The sequence below is a fragment of the Jatropha curcas genome, chromosome 1 (genome assembly GCF_041381405.1).
Source record: "Jatropha curcas cultivar XTBG-Jc1 chromosome 1, XTBG_Jcur_1.0, whole genome shotgun sequence".
Taxonomy (NCBI): Eukaryota; Viridiplantae; Streptophyta; class Magnoliopsida; order Malpighiales; family Euphorbiaceae; genus Jatropha; species Jatropha curcas.
In genome coordinates, this window is record NC_143151.1 from 33,297,368 (window position 1) to 33,319,690 (window position 22,323).

Below are 22,323 nucleotides of genomic sequence, written 5' to 3' on the forward strand. Positions count from 1 at the left end.
GCCATTTGCAGAAAAGCAAATAAACAGAAAAACTTCACAAATTCTGGTTTATTTGGTGGCTTTCTCTATGATTTTCACTCAAACACACACAGCCCTTTGAGATCAAGGTTGCTCTGATACCACTTGCTGGTTTAGAAGAGCAGAAAATTAAGGAAGAGAAGGAAAATTCTACAGAGAAGGAAAATTCTGCAGATTTTGTAAGTGTGGAGAAACAAATATTCACATCTCATTAATTCCATTACAGCATAATGTAAACATTTATAGTAGAGCTATTATAAAGTTTGTTCACCAACCTTCCATAAGTCAAGGAAGGTTGTTCACCAAACCTACCTAAAAGCAAGGTAGTTCAACTACTTCTTGACTTCAACAAAGTACAACAAATCTAAATGACTTTAATAAAATACCTCCAAAAACTATCAACAACACTTGCATCAATTTCTTCAATGGAGCTGTAGTTGTAACTTTAACAGAAACTCCCTAAAATGGTTTTCGAGCAAAGATTCTCTCAAACGCTTACCTCTTCACTTAGCTTCTACCGAGGGCCATACTCAGATAATTAAAGCTTTGCTGCTGCAAGATAAAACTGCTTGCTTGGCTCGTGATGAAGATGGTAGAATCCCTCTCCACTTGGCTGCCATGAGAGGTAGAGTTGAGGTTATTCAAGAATGGTACGTGCAAGTTCTAAGGTTCTTGATGGAGACACAGTCTTCCACTTGTGTATAAAATATAACCATTTGGAGGCTTTCAAGTTATTGGTGACATTTATAAATGGTGATGAGATTTTGAATATGGGAAATCAAGATGGCAATTCTATCTCGCATTTAGCTGCCATGCTTAAGCAATTGGAGGTAATTATTTAATTTTTCATCCTAGCTGTGTATAACTGTGTTTTTTAATGATTGCAATCAATTACTGGACTAGTAGCTGAATGATCAGTGTTAATAACTGTGAAGTAATTAAATAGAGTAGATATTTGTGTAAAAAGTGGATATTTTTGAGTTGTATATTCGCAGAATTAATTAAAACAAATTTGTTTATGGCTATATGCAAACTTTAAGTATTTGCTTTCCCTTCCTACAGTGAAAGCAAAAGCAAAGGCCTTAAACGGAATGGATTGACGGCCTTGGATTTGTTAGATCAATGTCCAAGAGACTTCAAAAGCCTACAAATTCAAGATATTTTAATAAAAGCTGGTATAAGAAGAGCAGCAGAGTTAATTAGCCGCAACAACAATCTTGCACCAGAACCACAACAGCCAAGAGCTACTGCTCTTGCTTCTACTGCAGAAATGAAAAGATCATGGATTGAGAAATGCATAAAACACTTGCAATACAATGTGGAAGAAACACGTGGCGCATTAATGATAGTCGCAACTGTAATTGCAACCATGACTTTCCAAGCTGCAATGAATCCACCTGGTGGTGTTTGGCAACAGGATTTTGTAGATGTCTCTGGCGGTTCTGCTTGCAGCAAATCAAATATATGTGAAGCTGGAACTTTGGTTTTAGCTTATGCTTATCCAGATCAATATATATATTATATTACTTTTGTTAAGGACTAGTTGTAAATAGAGTTCTGTTAGGAGTTAGATTCCTAATATGTTTATAATATCATGTACATGTACATATATGTGACCCTATTGATGAAAGTACAGAACAATAATTTTCCACATTCTTCTACATGGTATCAGAGCCCCCTCGGCTCATTATTTTTTTTCTTTCTTTCTCTGCTCTTTTTTGCGTTGAAACTACAGGCAGAGGGTATTTTTTTGTGATTGCCAGTCTAGGTCACCCACATAGGCTGGTCTTTCTGTCTCATCACCACCCAAGGAAGAAGGACATGCCGCCGATCGGCTGTCCCTCCAAATCTGATCACCGAAATTCGCGCGAGTGGGCTTCACGGCGAGTGAGGGTGCGTCTGGCCATCTCCGGTTACGGGCTCTCAGTTTCCGGCGTCGTTTCTGCCAGTGCAGTGCAACCCAGTGTGTTGTGTCGGCTCTCTTTGACTTTTGTGGTGTTTTTTTTTTTTATGCTGCACCTTTGCTGTTGCCTTGCTGGGTACATTCTGAATTTGTGAATTTATATTGTGCTGCTGCCTCTTTGCTATTCTGCTATCAAGTTACCAAGAATCGTAGTTTTCCTTTGTTGTGCTACATTTGTTTTTGAGCGTTTCATCACAAATCATGACGACTACTCCACCGGGGACTTCCGAATCGAAACCTGTTATCACTGATGTGGTGCCATTACTGAATAAAATAACGGAACACAAACTTACTGGCTCTAATTTTTGGCATGGAGTAAAACAGTTCGTATATATTTTCATAGTTTGGATAAGGATGACCATTTCACCAATGATCCACCTGAAGGAGCTGCTAGGCAAATCTGGCCTAGAGAGGATGCTCGATTATTTGTACAGCTTCAAAATCCGATTGACAGTGAGGTAATTGGTTTAATTAACCATTGAGAGTTTGTTAAGGAACTGATGGATTATCTTGAATTTTTGTACTCGGGAAAAGGTAATCTATCCCGTATGTATGAGGTCTGCAATGGACTTTATCGGGCCGACCAGCAAGATAAGCCCCTCACAGCTTATTTCATGGAATTTAAGAAGATTTACGAGGAACTTAATGTTTTATTGCCATTCAGCCCCAATATTAAGGTTCAATAGACTCAGCGCGAACAAATGGCTGTAATGAGTTTTCTTGCTGGTCTTGCTCCGACTTTTGAAATTGCCAAATCACAGGTTCTTTCAGGCAGTGACGTTACCTCTCTTCAGGAGACTTTTGCTAGATTACTACGTACTGAAGGTTTTTATACCCCTTCCCCTTATGATAATAGTGCACTTGTGAGTCGTAATCACATAGTTAGAGAGCCAGGAAACAGAGGAAGAGGAGGACATAACCATAGTAATGGACCAATTAATCAGGAGGCAAGCATTCTTATCTGTCGTTATTGCCATGAACCTGGTCACACTAAACGGTATTGTAAGAAACTGCTAAATAAGCCCCCAAGGGCAAATATGGCCACTCAAGATTCTGCAGTTACTTCTTCTGAAAAGACTATAACAATTTCTACTGCAGAGTATGCTGAGCTCTCTAGATACCGTTCTTCTAAGTCTACTGATTCCTCAATTGCTACTGCTGCCAATTCAGGTACTCCTACTACATGTCTTATGTCTACCTCATCAGAGTGGGTCATTGATTCTGGTTGCACAGATCATATGACAGGTAACCCTAGTCTCTTATCCTTATTTAAAGAACCTGAGCAATTTAATTGTCATGTTACTCTAGCTGATGGGTCCACATCTTCTGTCAAGTGTATTGGCACCGCCAATCCCATCCCTCTCTTCCGTTGTCTACTTTAAAGAAGTTGTGTCCGCAGTTTCAGTCTTTATCGATTTTAGAATGTGAATCTTGTCAATTTGCCAAACATCATCATTTACCTTTAGTTCCTCGAGTCAATAAACGGGCTTCATCCCCTTTTGAGTTAGTTCATTCTGATGTTTGGGGTCCATGTCCTGTTATTTCTAAAACTGGCTTTCGATATTTCATAACTTTTGTGGATGATTATTCTCGTGTTACTTGGTTATTTTTAATGAAAAATCGTTCTGAGATATTCTCTATTTTCTGTTCCTTTTGTGCTGAGATTAAAAATCAATTTAATACCTCTGTTCGCACATTGCAAAGTGACAATGCTAAAGAATATCTATCTAGTTCCTTCCAATCTTATATGTCACAGAATGGTATTCTTCATCAAACATCTTGTGTTGATACTCCTTCTCAAAATGGGGTTGCAGAAAGAAAAAATCAACATCTTCTTGAGGTTGCTAGGGCACTCCTATTTCAAATGAAGGTCCCTAAACATTTTTGGGCAGATGCTGTCTCTACTGCGTGTTTTTTTATTAATCGCATGCCTTCTTCTGTGCTTAATGGTGCAATTCCTTATAGTGTCTTGTTTCCTTCTAAACTTTTATTTCCTATTGAACCTCGTATTTTTGGTTGTACTTGTTTTGTTCGTGATGTTCGTCCGCAGGTTTCCAAATTAGATCCAAAATCCCTTCGTTGTATTTTCCTTGGGTATTCTCGGCATCAAAAGGGATATCGTTGTTTCTCTCCCGATCTTGACTGTTATCTTATTTCTGTCGATGTCACATTTTTTTAGAATACTCTATTTTTTCCTTCTCCTATATATAAGAGTGAGGGGGAGGATGATGAGTTTTTAGTCTACGCTATCCACCAATTTCCTAGCTCTCCTGCTCCTGCTTTTGTTCCTGTTCCTGCTCCTGCTCCTGCTACAGCGTCTGCTCCTCCTATTCCGCCTCCTGCACCAGCATCTGTCCACCCTCATTTTGAACAGGTTTATTCCAGGAGACCAGGAACTGTTGACTCACTTCCCCTATCTACCGCTTCAACGGAAGATCCGGTTCCCTCCACTCAACTTGAGCCTGTGCCATCCATTGCTCCATCGGACCTTGACCTTCCCATTGCTCTTCGAAAAGGTAAACGCACGTGTACATATCCTATTTCTTCTTTTGTTAGTTATGATCATCTTTCTCCTTCATCTCGTTGTTTTGTAAGTAACCTAGACTCTGTCTCTATCCCTAAAACTGTTGTCCAAGCTTTGTCCCATCCTGGTTGGTGTGCAGCAATGAAAGAGGAGATGGCTGCCTTAGATACTAATGGTACTTGGGATCTTGTGCCTCTCCCGGCAGGTAAGAAAGCTATTAGTTGTAAATGGGTTTTCACAGTTAAAATGAATCCTGATGAATCTGTTGCCCGTCTCAAGGCTCGATTAGTTGCTAAGGGCTAATCTCAGATTTATGGCCTTGATTACTCTGATACTTTTTCTTCTGCGGCCAAATTGTCTTCTGTTCGTTTGTTTGTTTCTTTATCAGCTACTTTTGACTGGCCTTTACATCAGCTGGATATTAAGAATGCCTTTCTTCATGACGATCTTTAGGAGGAAGTTTACATGGAGCAACCACCAGGCTTTGTTGCTCAGGGGGAGTTGGGTAAAGTGTGTAAACTTCGAAAATCTCTTTATGGCCTAAAACAAAGTCCTCGAGCTTGGTTTGGTAGATTTTGCAATGTGGTTCACCAATTTGGCATGCAGAAGAGTACTTCTAATCATTCTGTATTTTTCAGAAGTACTAACACTGGTTTGATTCTACTTGTGGTGTATGTTGATGACATTGTTATTACAAGGAGTGATTCTGCAGGCATTACATCACTCAAGTCATTCCTCCAGACTCAATTCTAGACAAAAGACTTAGGATTGTTGAATTATTTTTTGGGTATAGAAGTATCTAGGTGTAAGAGAGGCATCTTCTTATCTCAAAGGAAGTATGTCCTTGACTTACTAAAGGAAACTGGAAAGTTGGGTACCAAGCCATACGGTACTCCAATGACTCCTAATTTGCAACTTTCAATTGGTGGTAAGCTATTTGATGATCCTGAGATGTATAGAAGATTGGTGGGCAAACTGAATTATCTTACGGTAACACATCCAGATATTGCTTACTCTGTGAGCGTCTTAAGCCAATTTATGTCTTCTCCTACTGTTATTCATTGGGAAGCTTTAGGACAAATTTTGTGCTACTTGAAAGGTAATCCAGGTCATGGCCTCCTTTACAGTAATCATGGACATTTGGACATTGAGTGTTTTTCGGATGCGGATTGGGCAGGTTCGAAGGTTGATAGAAGATCAACTTCAGGATATTGTGTTTTTGTAGGTGGAAACTTGATATCGTGGAGGAGCAAGAAACAAATGTAGTCTTACGATCGAAGTGCTGAATCAGAATATCGAGCTATGGCGCAATCTACTTGTGAGACAATTTGGATTCGTCAATTGTTAGAAGAAATTGGCTTCAAGTCGTCCTTGCCTGCAAAGTTATGGTGTGAGCGTCTTAAGCCAGTTTATGTCTTCTTCTATTGTTATTCATTGGGAAGCTTTAGGACAAATTTTGTGCTACTTGAAAGGTAATCCAGGTCGTGGTCTCCTTTACAATAATCATGGACATTTGGACATTGAGTGTTTTTCGGATGCGGATTGGGCAGGTTTGAAGGTTGATAGAAGATCAACTTCAGGATATTGTGTCTTTGTAGGTGGAAACTTGATATCGTGGAGGAGCAAGAAACAAAATGTAGTCTCACGATCGAGTGCTGAATCAGAATATCGAGCTATGGCGCAATCTACTTGTGAGACAATTTGGATTCGTCAATTGTTAGAAGAAATTGGCTTCAAGTTGTCCTTTCCTGCAAAGTTATGGTGTGATAATCAAGCTGCTCTTCATATTGCATCAAATCTAGTATTCCATGAATGAACAACACATATCAAGATTGATTGTCATTTCATTCGTGAAAAGATACAACAGGGTGTTATCTCTACAGGGCATGTTAAAGCAAGTGAACAGTTAGAAGATATCTTTACAAAAGCTCTAAATGGACCTCGGGTTAACTATCTTTGTAACAAGTTGGACATGATTAACATCTATGCTCCAACTTGAGGGGGAGTGTTAAGGGCTAGTTGTAAATAGAGTTCTGTTAGGATTTAAATTCCTAATAGGTTTATAGTATCCTGTATATGTATATACATGTGACCCTATTGATGAAAGTACAGAACAATAATTTTGCACATTCTTCTACAACTTTCAATGGTATTGCTTTTGCAGCTTCTTTCACTGTCATAGCTCTAATAGTTGGTGGATTTCCTCTCAAGAATAAGTTCTGCGTTTGGCTTTTAGCACAAGCCATTAATATCACGTTGTTGTTTTTGTTAGTCAGCTATGTAAATGGTATGCTAATTGTGATTCCATCAAGATATAGAGAAAAAATGGCGAATATGGATTTCAAAGTGATTGGTGTTTCTGCATTAGTGATTTCAGTTTCGGACATAATTGAATTGATTCGGTTTGCAGTATGGACGGTAAATATATTTATATATATAATTCCAATGTCAGATTAAGACGTTCAAAAAACCAGTCCATTAATTTTATCTCGTAGAAGCTTCAAGGAAACCTCAAGATACAAGTAAGTCTATTATTTCTATCAATCATATGGTAAGACGGTCAGAGAGTTAATCATGGAATTAGTTAGGAATAATTACAGAGAAGATCCAACAGTATTGTTATATGAAGCAGCAATAAGTGGCTGTGTAACAACATTAAACACGCTGATCCAGAAAGACAGACTCATTCTTAACAAAGTTTCACTTACTTCATTAACTGAAACACCCCTACATATTTCAGCTTTACTTGGCCACCTTGATTTCACCATAGCTATCCTTGAAAAATGCCCTAAAATGGTTTTCGAGCAAGATTCTCTTTTGCGGTTACCTCTTCACTTAGCTTCTGCCGAGGGCCATACTCAGATAATCAAAGCTTTGCTACTGCAAGATAAAACTGCTTGCTTGGCTCGTGATGAAGATGGTAGAATCCCTCTCCACTTGGCTGCCATGAGAGGTAGAGTTGAGGTTATTCAAGAATTGGTACGTGCAAGTTCTGAGTCCACTTTTGAGGCTCTTGATGGAGACACAGTCTTCCACTTGTGTATAAAATATAACCATTTGGAGGCTTTCAAGTTATTGGTGACATTTATCAATGGTGATGAGATATTGAATATAGGAAATCAAGATGGCAATTCTATCTTGCATTTAGCTGCCATGCTTAAGCAATTGGAGGTAATTATTTAATTTTTCATCCTAGCTATATATAACTGTGTTTTTTAATGATTGCAATCAATTACTGGACTAGTAGCTGAATTATTTAATTTGTGTAAAAAGTAGATATTCTTGAGTTGTATATTCGCAGAATTAATTAAAACAAATTTGTATATGGATATATGCAGACTTTAAGGTATTTGCTTTCCCTTCCTACAGTGAAAGTAAAAGCAAATGCCTTAAACGGAATGGGATTGACGGCCTTGGATTTGTTAGATCAATGTCCAAGAGACTTCAAAAGCCTACAAATTCAAGATATTTTAATAAAAGCTGGTATAAGAATAGCAGCAGAGCTAATTAGCAGCAACAACACTCTTCCACCAGAACCACAACAGCCAAGAGCTATTGCTCTTGCTTCTACTGCAGAAATGAAAAGATCACGGTTTGAGAAATGCATGAAACACTTGCAATACAATCTGGAAGAAACACGTGGCGCATTAATGATAGTCGCAACTGTAATTGCAACCATGACGTTCCAAGCTGCAATGAATCCACCTGGTGGTGTTTGGCAACAGGATTTTGTAGATGTCTCTGGCGGTTCTGCTTGCAACAAATCAAATATATGTGAAGCTGGAACTTCAGTTTTAGCTTATGCTTATCCAGATCGATATATATATTATATCACTTCCAATAGTATTGCTTTTGCTGCTTCTTTCACTGTCATAGCTCTAATAGTTGGTGGATTTCCTCTCAAGAATAAGTTCTGCGTTTGGCTTTTAGCACAAGCCATTAAGATCACGTTGTTGTTTTTGTTAGTCAGCTATGTAACTGGTATGTTAATTGTGACTCCATCAAGATATAGAGAAAAAATGGCGAATATGGATTCCAAAGTGATTGGTGTTTCTGCATTGGTGATTTCATTTTCGGACATAATTGAATTGATTCGGTTTGCAGTATGGACGGTAAAGAAGCTGCGGAAGTTTTGGCATAAAATGAAGAATGAGAACAGAGCAGAGGAACGACATGCAGTTTGATTTGGGAATCAGAACATAAAAGGCCAAACTGAAAAATACTAGCATACTTTGCTTGGTGGCTCAAAGTAGATGCTTATGCTTTCTCTTATTGCTATTGGTATTATTTATTGTGTTGAGGTTTTTAAAAGAAAATAAATAATATATTGAACAAGAAAATAAGTTAATCTTCTCTGCAACTAAGCGTTGAACAAGAAAATAAAAGGAAAAAAAAAACCCTAATTAACTCGATCGGTAAATGTGTTTGATCTAATTTATATTGAATAATAGTATTTAGAATATAGCTCTATTTCTATTTTTGGGTCCCCAATATTTATATATAACACAAGAAGCTATACTAACTTCATAATATATTTTTTGAGTTTACTATTTGGGGAGGAGAGAGAAAAATAAAGAAATAATGGAGATGATGAGGCTTGATGAAGATGATATTACGAGAGGCTGTGTGGCAAGCTTATAAAAGAAAGCCTGCACAGATAAAAAAAAAAGTGATTTACGCCAGTAATGTAACAAAAAAGAAAAATTCCTTACCCAACTATTCAGCCTGTTATCTTTTGTGACTTGTTCTTTTGTGTGACTACTCATAGTATAATTATATTCTAATGACAAAAGAAAGTTACCATATGCAAATGAATGAATGATAAATGATTCAAAGAAAGTCTCTTCAGTCTCTTTGCCAATATAGAAACTTGGCTATTGGGAGAAGGAGATAGAGAAATAAAGGGACAATGGAGAACACAAGGCTTGATGAGGATGATATAATAAGAAGAGTGTATGAAGCAGCTACGACAGGCTGTGTGGCAAGCTTAAACAGATTGCTCCAAACAGACCAATTCATTCTTAATAAAATTTCACTCACTCCTTTTACTGAAACTCCATTACACATATCATCTTTACTTGGTCACCTTGATTTCACTCGAGCTATTCTTGAAAAATGTCCTAAAATGGCCTTTGAGTTTGACTCACTCAAACGCTCTCCCCTTCATCTGGCTTCGGCAGAGGGACATGCAGAGATTGTGAAAGCTTTGTTACGTGTAAAGAATGATGTTTGTTTGGTTCGTGATAAAGATGGCAGAATTCCTCTGCACTTAGCTGCCATAAGAGGCAGAGTTGAGGTTATTCAAGAATTGATCAATGCATGTTCCGAAACCACATGGGAACTGCTTGACGGAGAAACAGTTTTACATTTGTGTGTAAAATATAACCATTTGGAAGCATTGACGCTGTTGGTGGAAAATATTGAGGATGATGAGCTTGTCAATAAGGGAAATCGTGATGGGAACACCATCCTGCATATAGCTACGATGCTAAAGCAATTAGAGGTAAACGCTCTCTATTCCATCCTAGGAGCCATTTAGCTGTTTTCAAGTTTTTATTACTAGAAAATATTCAATTAAGTCTAAAAGCAATACTTCTGCACCTTATTTTTTATTGTTGGTATATGAGAATTTTAAAAGAAGTTGGCCTCAAAATTTGAATCCTGAGCTTCTGCACCGCAGAACTGATTCTGAAGGTTAAGAATTTCTGTTCATTTAAATTTTCTGCTCGTAAAAATGTTGCCTGCAACCATATTTTATATGAAATAAAAGAAAACCATATTAATATTGTGTTTGTGCAGACAATAAGGTATCTGCTCTCAGTGCCCATTATCAAAGCAAAAGTAAATGCCATAAACAGAATGGGTTTCACAGCCTTGGATGTATTAGACCACTCTCCAACAGACTTTAAAAGTTCTGAAATTCGAGCCATTTTAATAGAATCAGGCGCAAAAAAAGCTACAACTCCATATCCAAGCAATCTCATGCCAGTAAAACCAGCAGCAACTTTTACAGTTTCCATTAAATCACCATCAGGACCAAAAGCATGGTTCAGGAAGTTCACAAAATACATAGAGCATCAAGGTAAGAACTGGATTGAAGAAGCTCAAGGCACATTAATGGCAGTTGCAACTCTAATAGCCGCAATGACATTTCAAGCCGTTATAAGCCCACCTGGCGGCTTATGGCAACAAGATTACACAAACGGGGATGGCAGTTCAAGCTGCATAAACAAGACTTGTTTGGCTGGAACAGCTATATTTGGTTACATGTATGAATCGGAGTACAAAGATTTCTTGATATTTAATAGCGTTGCTTTTGCTGGATCACTTGTTGTTGTGTTTCTGATTATTAGTGGATTTTCTCTCCAGAATAAGTTCCTTACTTGGGTTATGACAGCTTTAATGTGCACTACAGTGTATTTTGCAGCATATGCCTATGTAACATCGCTGGATATGACGACTCCAGATGAAATTCTTAGCAAAATCAAATGGGTTCATCCAACGTGGATTTCTGGTTGGTTTGGGTTGCTTGTTCTTGCTAGCTTAAGTCATATAATTCGATTTCTTATCTGGATTACAAAGAAGCTGAGCACTCGCAGGCATCGAAAGAAGCAGTTTAGACCACAGCAGCTAACAAATCTAGATGAACACATTAATGTTTAATTGATTAAGATTAATTTTTTAAAATGTAAATTAGTGTCAACTTCTTATTCATCAACAGTAATTTTCTATCTCTCTTGTATTCATTTTGACATAAATAAAACTTCCATTTTTAATATTTTTCATGATGTCGGGTTCTTGATTATTGCCTGTGCTAAATATTGGATTGTTAGAGGCACAATATTTTTTGTAACCTTCAACTTTCATAATGCATCAATTTACTGCATAGATTTCATAATACAGTTTGATTTAAAAAGCATGTACATGTATTTTCTTGAAGAAGGAAGATATAATTAAGAATCAAGCGCCATCAATTCAATTTCATTTTTTTAAGTATCCAAATTAAGCTATGAGCCAACCCAATCTTGCAAGTATTGCAAGAAGTAAGGTATCGTTATCAATTAATTAATCAGAACAAGAAAATTTAATTAAATGGGTGTAACAAAAAGAAGCTACTTATTAATTCATAGGTAAAGCTAAAGATTAGCACTTTAGCAGGATTAATTATTTAATTAAAACTAATATCTCCGTTCAATACTTGACTTGTGAGAGAATTTTCCTTTGTTAAGTTGATTGTATGGTTGCACTCGTACGTCTAAGATCTGCTTGGAAATGGGACTTGATCTCCATAAACATACAGATTGATTGATATATATACATGGAACAAGAAGCTAAGTTACCCAAAAAAAAAAAAAAAAAAAAACCTCTTAGTATTACTGGCTACGGGGGGAAGGAGATAGAGAGTAAAGAGATAATGGAGAACGTAAGACTTGATGAAGATGATATAATGAGAAGAGTGTATAAAGCAGCTATTAAAGGCTGTGTGGCAAGCTTAAACACATTGCTCCAAACAGATCAACTCATTCTTAATAAAATTTCACTCACCTCTTTTACTGAAACTCCCTTACACATATCATCTTTACTTGGCCACCTTGATTTCACTCAAGCTATTCTTGAAAAATGTCCTAAAATGGCCTCAGAGTTTGACTCTCTCAAACGTTCTCCACTTCATTTGGCTTCCGCAGAGGGCCATGTAAAGATTGTGAAAGCTTTGTTACGTGCAAATAATGATGTTTGTTTGGTTCGTGATCAAGATGGCAGAATTCCTCTGCATTTGGCTGCCATGAGAGGCAGAGTTGAGGTTATTCAAGAATTGATCAATGCATGTCCTCAATCCACTAAGGAATTGCTTGATGGAGATACAGTTTTACATCTGAGTGTAAAATATAACCATTTGGACGCATTGATGCTGTTGGTGGAAAATATCAAAGATGATGAGCTTATCAATAAGGGAAATCAAGATGGCAACACCATCCTTCATATAGCTTCCATGCTGAAGCAATTAGAGGTTAACCTTCTCTAACCACACTTGGATTTATTTAGCTGTATTTCAAGTTCTTGTTACTAGAAAATATTCAATTAATAGTAAAACCAATTAATACAGATAGATATTTTCATGGGTTCGAGCCACAGAAATAGCTTCTTTACCACAAAGTAGGGAAATGCTGCATATATCACTCTCTCCAGAGCTCACACGTGTGAGATGCTTAGCGCACTGGGGTCGCCTTTTATTATTTTTATTAACAATAATTCAAACAGTAATACCAAAGAAATAGGTCTGAGCCTTATTTTTACTGTTGGTATATTTTGAGAATCTTAAAAGAAATTTGGCTTCATATTTTGAATCCTGACCTGCTGAAGCCTGTATATTTTGTTTGTGCAGACAATTAGGTACCTGCTCTCAGTGCCCAGCATCAAAGCAAAAGTAAATACCATCAATAGAATTGGTTTCGCAGCCTTGGATCTATTAGACCACTCTCCAAAAGACTTCAAAAGTCCTGAAATTCGAGACATTTTAAGAGAATCAGGCGCCAAAAAAGCTACAACTCCAACTCCAAGCAATTTCCTGCCAATAAAACCAGCTGCAATTTTTACAGTTCCCATAAAATCACCATCAGGGCCAAAAGCATGGTGCAAGAAGTTCATCAATTACATAGAGCATCAAGGTAGTAACTGGATTGAAGAAACTCAGGGTACATTAATGGCAGTTGCAACTCTAATAGCCGCAATGACTTTTCAAGCCGTTATAAGCCCACCTGGCGGCTTATGGCAAGAAGATTATACAAACGGCGCTGGCAGTTCAAGCTGCAAAAAGTATCCTTGTTTGGCAGGAACAGCAGTATTTGGTTACACCTACGAATCGGCATTCGAATTGTTCTTGATTTACAATAGCATTGCATTTGTTGGATCACTTATGGTTGTGTTCTTGATAATTAGTGGATTCCCTCTCCAGAATAAGTTCTGCACATGGGTTTTGACAGCAGTAATGTGTACTACAGTGTATTCTGCAGCAAATGCTTATGTAATGTCGATGGATATGGTGACTCCCGATCATATTCTTCGCCGAATCGATTGGATGCATCCAATGTGGGCTTTCAGTTGGTTGGGTTCGATTGTTGTTGTTAGTTTAAGTCATATAATTCGATTTTTCATTTGGTGTACGAGGAGGTTGAGCATTCTTCGTCATCAGAAGAAGCTGTTGAGGCTACAGCAGCTTAAAAATCCAGATGAACACCTTAATGTTTGATTCATTAAGGTTAAATTTCAACTTCTTATTCATCAGCTGTAACTTTCTTGTATTGATTTTGAAACTAAATAAATGAACTGCCACTTGTAATTCTTTCATGTTTCCAAGACTTAGATCATGGCATGTGCTAATTAAATATTTGATTTAGAACTACTTGTTAGAGAGTTAGTTTTGTGAGCCAAAACATAAGCAATCAGCTGAATCGATAATAAATTTAACAGTTGAAAAGGTTTTTGGCCCTTCTAGCATGTGCACTTCCTGGAATTGAACTAGTGTTCTCATCTTTACTCTGATTGGGGTTGTTTATCACCTATCAACTCCTTGTTCATAATTAAAGAGTAATTTTTATACAATTGACTTATAATAAAATTTGGTTGATGTTATAATTTGAAAAATTTATAAGTAACTAAACATAATTCATTTATTTCAATGTAATTTTATATTTGGGAGCATTTAATCCCTATAGCCCTTAAGGTTTTAACCTTAATTACTACCTAGTACTGTATTTTGATTAAATAACTAATTTATCGTTGATATTTAAACCAGTTAAATTATTTAATCCTTCTGTTTAAAAAATAAAATAGTACTTTGTTGTTAATTTTTAATAAAAGGACAAACAGACCCTCCATTTTTTCCTTGATAGTACTTATCATCCACTTCAGTTTTGATTTTGCACTAAGCCCATCAATTGCCAAAACCTCCATAGACCATAGCCACCACTTTATCATGTGATCAACAAAACCACCACCATAGATAGAGAGGGTACATGAATTGATAGTTATTTAGAGAAAGAATCAAGCAGTAGATAGTGGGAAAATGAACTTCAAAAATTAATTTTCTTTTATTCTTCTTCTTTTCAGAATGTTGATTCTTGATTCTTAGCAAGGCACATACTTAGCACTTGAAATTGAAGGAATTGATAGATAGGCATCTTTCTAACTTTAAAAATCCAAAATCAATATTTTTTTATATGTGTTTTGCTTGAATGTTTGATCCTTATAATTTTTTTTCTTTTTATTTTTTCTTCCAATATATCATTATAAAATATAAATTTATTTATTAAAAAAATAAATAATAAGTTATAATAACATATTATTATTGAGGCAAGTCACGGGGATTTGTATGTAACAATTTGTCCAAAACAAATTGAACATTATTCCAAATAAAAAAATATTTTGACAAAACAAGTTATATTTAGGCGAGCAGTGTAAAAAAAAAAAAGAAAGAAAGAAAGAGGGTGACATTCCTTACCCAACAAATCAGCATGTAATCTTTCTTTATTTCGTACTTTTCTTTTTCACGAGTACTCTTAGAATCACATTCCAAGGAGAAAAATAATATTACAGATCACTGATTCAAAAAATTTAAACCTCTGATCCAATTGCAATCAGAAAAAAAAATTCTAAATTTTCACAAATTTTCAATTATATCCAAACTTGTTAAAAAAATGAATCAATTGTACCTATAGCCATAAATTAATTAATTTTATACTAGTATTTTGAAAGTCAGATTAAAACCCTTTATTATATTTTGCTGACGCATGTCTATATAACTATAAAAATCTGTTCAGCCTCTTACCCGATATAGAAACAACAGTAACTGGCCATTGGGAATAAAGAGAGAATGGAGATCATAAAGTTTGATGAAGATGATAGTATAAAAGGAGTGTATGAAGCAGCTATGAGAGGCTGTGTGGAAAGCTTAAACAAATTGCTTCAAACAGACCAACTCATTCTTAATAAAATTTCACTCTCCTCTTTTACTGAAACTCCCTTGCACATAACATCTTTACGTGGCCACCTTGATTTCACTCGAGCTATTCTTGAAAAATGTCCTAAAATGGCCTCAGAGTTTGACTCTCTCAAACGTTCTCCACTTCATTTGGCTTCCGCAGAGGGCCATGTAAAGATTGTGAAAGCTTTGTTACGTGCAAATAATGATGTTTGTTTGGTTCGTGATCAAGATGGTAGAATTCCTCTGCATTTGGCTGCCATGAGAGGCAGAGTTGAGATTATTCAAGAATTGATCAATGCATGTCCTCAATCCACTAAGGAATTGCTTGATGGAGATACAGTTTTACATCTGAGTGTAAAATATAACCATTTGGACGCATTGATGCTGTTGGTGGAAAATATCAAAGATGATGAGCTTGTCAATAAGGGAAATCAAGATGGCAACACCATCCTTCATATAGCTTCCATGCTGAAGCAATTAGAGGTGAATTTCATATAAAAGCAAATTTTCTGCACTGCAGAACAGATTTTCAAACCTAAGAATTTCTATTGATTTCAATTTTTTGCTCATAAAAATGTTTCCTGCAGGCATACTTTTATATACAACGAAGGGGAACATATTATTATAGTGTAGCTAAAATATTTTTTTGTGCAAACAATAAGGATTCATACAGCCGGCCCAACTAGTTTGGGACTAAGCTTAATTAGTGTTGTTGTTGTGCAGACAATAAGGTACATGCTCTCAGTGCCCATTATCAAAGAAAAAGTAAAAACCACAAATAGAATGGGTTTCACAGCCTTGGATATATTAGACAACTCTCCAAGAGACTTCAACAGTCCTGAAATTCGAGCCATTTTAATAGAATCAGGAGCACAAAAAGCTAGAACACTCCTACAAGTAAAACCTGATGTAAATGTTACAGTTCCCGTTAAATCACCATCAGGACCAAAAGCATGGTTCAGTAAGATGAAGAAATACTTGGGGAATCATGATTATAACTGGATTGAGGATACTCATGGCACATTAATGGCAGTTGCAACTCTAATAGCGTCGATGACTTTTCAAGCCATTATAAACCCACCTGGTGGTGTCTGGCAAGAAGATTATACAAAGGGTAAAGGCAGTTCAAGCTGCAAAAAGTATCCTTGTTTTGCTGGAACAGCAGTATTTGGTTACACCAACGAATCAGCATTCGAATTGTTCTTGATTTACAATAGTGTTGCCTTTGTTGGATCACTTATTGTTGTGTTCTTGACTATTAGTGGATTCCCTTTCCATAATAAGTTCTGCACATGGGTCTTGACAGTGCTAATGTGTGGTACAGTGTTTTCCGCAGCAAATGCTTATGTAATATCGTTGGACATGGTGACTCCAGATCATATTCTTCGAGAAATTAGCGATTGGTGGGGTAATACGTGGTATTATGGTTGGTTTGGTTTGATTTTTGTTGTTGGTTTTCTAGAGGTTTACACGTTTGAGAATTCTTTTGTTGTATTCTGTATTGTATGATAGGTACGATATATAGCAATTTACATGTATATCTTTTAGTGACAATTACAAATACAGCTAATATTAAATACAAATAAATTGTAAATATTATCTTAACTTATTACTCTATCAGGCCCCTCAATTCAAGCTTGCGGAATGAAGCTTCGAATTGTCAAACTGTGCATTAAGGCATGATGTCGAATCCGAGGTAGAGGTTTCGTCAGAATGTCAGCTAGTTGATCTTTCGAACAAATAAATTGTACCTGTAATTCTCGCTTACTGACTTTGTCACGGACAAAATGAAAATCCACTTCTAAATGCTTAGTACGTGCATGAAATACATGATTTGCTGACAAATACGTGGCACCAATGTTGTCACACCATTGTCAAGCGACTGAGAAGGTGCAGGCTTAGATCCATCGATATAACCAGCAAGTCGATACCCATACAAAAGGGGAAGAATTTGGGATTTCCACAGCAAATAATTAGCTGAGGTCAATTTCACAGAGATGAACTGAGTTATATTGGGAGCTTGGACAGAAGAAAAAGAAGCAGGTGCAGAAACAGTAGAGGTGAGAGAAGAAGAAACGACAGTTGCTCTGTCCCCATACTTTTTTTTTTTTTTTTTGAATAAAGATGAAGAACGAATACAGAATTACAGAGGGAAAGATGAGAAGATGCCGTGTAGCCTTAGAGCTCTGATACCATCTAGAGGTTTACACGTTTGAGAATTCTTTTGTTGTATTCTGTATTGCATGATAGGTACAATATATAGCAATTTACATGTATATCTTTTAGTGACAGTTACAAATACAGCTAATATTAAATACAAATAAATTGTAAATATTATCTTAACTTATTACTCTATCAGGTTTAAGTTATGTGGTTCGATTTCTCTTTTGGATCACAAAAAAGTTGAGGAGCTGCAGTTGCGGAAAGCAGTTTGGGCTACAGCACCTAACAAATCCAGATGAACCATAAATGTTTAATTAATTTTGATTCATTTTTCTGTGTAAATTAATTTTCAAATTGGATTTTTAGTTGAGTTATTGTTGTTAGTTTAAGTCACATAATTCGATTTGTCATTTGGATTACAAAGAAAAGTTTGGACTTTATTGTTTGGAGCCATTGCAGACGGAAAGCAAAGCTTGTTGTAGTCTTGTACAAGCTGGTCGTCTGTCGATGATACAGTCCTCTCCGATTCGAGCCACGGCGGAGAGGCCAAGGATTTCGTGACACGAGATCTCACGTTTCTAACCAATTTAGGTTTCGTAGCATATTTCGAATCCTTTAAGCCATTGCAGACACAGATCAAATACTTTTAGTACAGAAATTATGGGGAGAGTCTTGTAGTTTAAACAATTCGGTAATTCCTTCAAGAACCAGAGGGAGAATCTTCTCTTATAATTTGGACTTTAGATTTTGCGAGTTCCCTCTCTTTGCGACTCACGATTCGCGCCGTTTTCCAGTTAAGGGAGAAAAGCTTGAAATGGCCTAGTTGACGACGTGGTCGCACACTAATGGTGCGGTACAGCATATGACACTACTGATGTGGCCATATGGGAACGACGCGTAATACAAGTGGCAAAGTGGTGCGTACGTAGAATACATCAGCTGGCGTATCATGTACATGGTTCATGACGTGCACAACAGCTGGGACCTCTTCATTGACGTGGCATATAACACATGGCAAAAGGTTGATGATGTGTTGATAGTTGGCAAACACGTGGACTTATAAGTGACTACTTTTTCACGTGGTTGAAATGATGAAACGTGGATGCCATATAAGATTATGTGGCAGTTACCGACCTGGCTAATTGTGCTTATGTGGCAGACCTGTGATGAATGGCAGTAATCTGGATGCCACGTGGAACTGGACACTTTGCTTACGTGGCTTTAACTGCTGACTTATTGAACCTATGACACGTGGACACTTTAGATGACGCGTCACATGTTGATGACCCTGCTTGTTTTTAGGAATCATGTTGTTACCACGTTGGTACTAATAATGACGTGTTATTTTGATGTGGCATATTTCTGCTCATGTGGCTGACATTGTGTACTGTCCCGTGTTCCGTGTGCAAATCCACGAAACCTAGTCTAGAATCAATAGATTTGAAATTTACCTCCATACCAGTGATCAGCTCCACAGGAGGCGGAGGAGTGCCCTCCCGCAATGAATAACACCTCAGCTAATTCTTTGGATAGGGATCACAAATTCACACGTCAGCTAACGTGCTCTCGGACAATAAAGAAAGATTTGTTAGCGTGTTACATTGTCCAATATCGTAGGTGAATAACGAGATCTGAACCCTGAATTTTATATCTTACAGTGTAGGCCCATAGATCAACGGTTAACATTTACGATCTCAGAACTTCATTTTAAAAGCGAATAAAAGAATCCCTCGATCAGCCCGCTCACTAATAGACTCGGACAAAGCGAAAAACCCTAACCCGTGACCGCCACGTGTCCGTTGCTCTCTTCCTTTATCTTCTCCAACTCTTTACCTAATTAGAGCCTCTGTAATCTCCGGTCGCCCACAACTCTCTCTTTCTCGTTCTTCTCTTGTAAATATGTATTCTGCACAGCTGCGTTTATAGACACATGCAAAGATCCGAACTTTCCAGCTGAGAGTTTCCAGTCGCCGACGGCGGCGAAGATGATTCAATCTCCGGTAAGGACAGTCAAGAAACAACATCATCAATGTTAGATCCATTCATTTTATTTCGACTACGATCTAAAACCTGGTTCCACAGGAGGAAAAAAACAGCAAATTCGCAATCAATTTGATCAAATATAAACTTCTGTTTTTGTTTCATCTCAAAAATTATAAATTGTGTAGCTTTGTATCATATCTTTAACGTTCTTGTTCTTGTATAGTTTGTTTTTTTTTTTTTTTTTGTAATTTTTTTTTTGTACAGTTTAGGATAAGAAAGATTTTGAATTGTGAATATTGGGAAAGAGGAAAACATGAATTTGGGCGCGGCGGAGGACGAATCCGAGAAAGAAATTCATATTCCAGCCGATATTGATTGGCAAATGCTCGATAAATCAAAATTCTTCTTCCTTGGTGCCGCGCTCTTTTCAGGAGTATCAGCTACTTTATATCCTGTGGTGGTTTTGAAAACCAGACAACAAGTTTCCCAATCTCAGGTTTCCAGTATCAAGACCGCTTTTGGTATCATCAGGTATGAGGGTTTTAGAGCTTTATATCGAGGATTTGGTACTTCTTTGATGGGTACAATTCCTGCTAGAGCACTTTACATGACGGCGCTTGAGGTTACCAAGAGTAATGTGGGGACTGCTACAATTCGATTGGGGTTTCCAGAGGCAACTGCAGCTGCAATTGCAAATGCTGCTGCTGGGTTAAGTGCAGCTATGGCTGCACAACTTGTTTGGACCCCAGTTGATGTTGTGAGCCAAAGGCTTATGGTTCAAGGAGGAAATGCATCATCTTGTAAATATGCAAACGGAATTGATGCGTTTAGGAAAATTATACGAACTGATGGAGCAAAAGGATTGTATAGGGGGTTTGGGATATCAATTTTGACATATGCACCATCTAATGCAGTTTGGTGGGCTTCATATTCTATTGCTCAAAGGATGGTTTGGGGTGGTATTGGGTGTTATTTTTGTAAGAAAGATGAGGATGGGAATGATAATGGGGTTAATGCTTTGAGACCGGATTCTAAAACTGTAATGGCAGTTCAGGGAGTCAGTGCAGCCATGGCAGGTGGTGTTTCAGCTTTAATTACAATGCCACTTGATACAATCAAGACTAGATTGCAAGTTTTGGATGGTGAAGAAAATGGGAAGCGTGGACCAACTATTGGTCAAACTGTCAGAAATTTGGTTAAGGAAGGCGGTTGGATGGCTTGTTACAGAGGATTGGGGCCAAGGTGGGCTTCCATGTCTATGTCTGCAACAACAATGATCACCACCTATGAGTTTCTGAAACGGCTATCAGCAAAGAACCAAGAGGTTTTGCAAGGATAAAATTGCAGAAAAAATAATGTGAAGAAAGAAATGGAGGTTTTTTCTTTTGTATCTCTGTTTAAAATCTTTCCACTTTCTCTAAATTTAGTTATGTTCATCACCTCCTCGCTTTCTTTTCATTACCCTGCCTGCCTAAAGGATATGCTTAATGTAAATGCATGCAGGTTTTCACTATATAAAAAAAGTTTTGTTCTTCCTCTGTTTCTCATTAATGTTTTATAACATCTGATTATCTGCAATTTCTGGTTTCTGCAAGGCATAAAAGTACCAGGAATAAAATGAACTAATGGTTAGCATGACCAAAGCTCTTTGCTTGGGTTTCTACTTTTAATAATTCAGAATTTCAAGATTGACCTGGATTGAAAGAACATATTTTACAAGAGTGAATGAATCTTCTTTCTAATTCTACTGATGAGCTTTTTTATGGAGGCCAAGAAAAGTTCAGGTTATTGAATTTTTGTTGCGTTTACTTGTGGATAACAGTAGTGTTAGTGGTGGGGCAACCTCTTTTTTGGATGGATTCGGAATTTGCAGACAATAAGTTTGTTAAGGCCCATCATATCCTACTTTATATAATGGTAATCACTCAAAAATCTGAAACTAGTATGTTATTTAGGCACTTACACTTTATATGCTGCCAAGTGCCTATTCTCAGGTTATTTGTTGTTTCCTAAATATTGGCCATTGAAATATGACCTCCATGGCTCCATGTCGTATTGTAGTCAAAATACAACTGGTTTCCATATTCTTTTTAGTTCATGCTTTGCAAGTGGTAGTCTAAATTTTCCCAATCTCCAATAATGAAACTTGGGTAGATAGTCCAGCTATAGAGGATTGTATTTGAATAACTGAAAGTTAGGTTCTCTTGCCAACCGGTTTTCATGCCGAGTATTTCAAAACAACACTTGGTTGCATTATGGAGTCAGGACCAAATGAACCTGAGAATCTATGTATTTAGAGACTTGTAAGGAAGGGCTTCTGGTGTTGAGTGTTAATCTGGGCCACCCATCATAGGGCTTTTGTTGTTGAGTGTTAGTGGGCAGACAAACATCAAAATTTACCGATCCACGTCCACCACCTTCTGCTCTTCCAACTTCAAACGGATCAACTACTCTTTCACATACCAAGGTTTGGTGGAAATCCTATTTTATTGTCCATATTATCAGGGAGTAAATAAGCCGAGCGGAGCTTGAACTTTCCAGCAAAACAGGTATTATCACCATTTATGCAGCCAGAACTACCATTCGCTTTGTGGCCAAACACCGCCCGGTTATGGCGACAATTAGAGTGGCCATTGTCGTTAATCGGCCACGGGATCCTTCAATACAGTGCTCACGACCCTCCATACATTT

At 37.2% G+C, this 22,323-nt stretch overlaps 5 protein-coding genes and 1 pseudogene across 6 annotated transcripts; all 6 read left to right on the plus strand.

Annotated features, from left to right (window-relative positions):
- Nucleotides 1-1,160: 1,160 nt before the first annotated feature.
- LOC105631682 (uncharacterized) lies at nt 1,161-6,962 on the plus strand. The gene is made up of 2 exons (XM_089724683.1): nt 1,161-1,531; nt 6,621-6,962. The coding sequence occupies exons 1-2, from the start codon at nt 1,289-1,291 to the stop codon at nt 6,960-6,962; spliced, it is 585 nt and encodes a 194-aa protein (XP_089580809.1). The 5' UTR covers nt 1,161-1,288.
- LOC149499420 (uncharacterized) lies at nt 1,840-3,363 on the plus strand (annotated as a pseudogene).
- On the plus strand, nt 6,952-13,845 carry LOC105631678 (uncharacterized). Its single transcript, XM_089722743.1, has 4 exons — nt 6,952-7,676; nt 7,844-8,683; nt 11,902-12,513; nt 12,889-13,845. Exons 1-4 carry the CDS (start codon nt 7,080-7,082, stop codon nt 13,750-13,752), a joined length of 2,913 nt encoding a protein of 970 aa, XP_089578869.1. The 5' UTR covers nt 6,952-7,079; the 3' UTR covers nt 13,753-13,845.
- On the plus strand, nt 9,250-11,286 carry LOC149499421 (uncharacterized). The gene is made up of 2 exons (XM_089724678.1): nt 9,250-10,008; nt 10,305-11,286. Exons 1-2 carry the CDS (start codon nt 9,415-9,417, stop codon nt 11,166-11,168), a joined length of 1,458 nt encoding a protein of 485 aa, XP_089580804.1. The 5' UTR covers nt 9,250-9,414; the 3' UTR covers nt 11,169-11,286.
- A 1,501-nt stretch (nt 13,846-15,346) lies between the features above and the next one.
- LOC149499422 (uncharacterized) lies at nt 15,347-17,601 on the plus strand. Its single transcript, XM_089724679.1, has 2 exons — nt 15,347-15,969; nt 16,210-17,601. The coding sequence occupies exons 1-2, from the start codon at nt 15,376-15,378 to the stop codon at nt 16,993-16,995; spliced, it is 1,380 nt and encodes a 459-aa protein (XP_089580805.1). The 5' UTR covers nt 15,347-15,375; the 3' UTR covers nt 16,996-17,601.
- Nucleotides 17,602-19,418: 1,817 nt separating this feature from the next.
- On the plus strand, nt 19,419-21,179 carry LOC105631417 (uncharacterized). Of its 2 annotated transcripts, none has more exons than XM_012213527.3 (2): nt 19,419-19,649; nt 19,897-21,179. In XM_012213527.3, exon 2 carries the CDS (start codon nt 19,946-19,948, stop codon nt 20,969-20,971), a length of 1,026 nt encoding a protein of 341 aa, XP_012068917.1. In that variant the 5' UTR covers nt 19,419-19,649; nt 19,897-19,945; the 3' UTR covers nt 20,972-21,179. The 2 variants fall into 2 exon arrangements, with proteins under 2 accessions (XP_012068917.1, XP_020533946.1); XM_020678287.3 differs by having other exon boundaries at nt 19,902-21,179.
- Nucleotides 21,180-22,323: the final 1,144 nt, after the last annotated feature.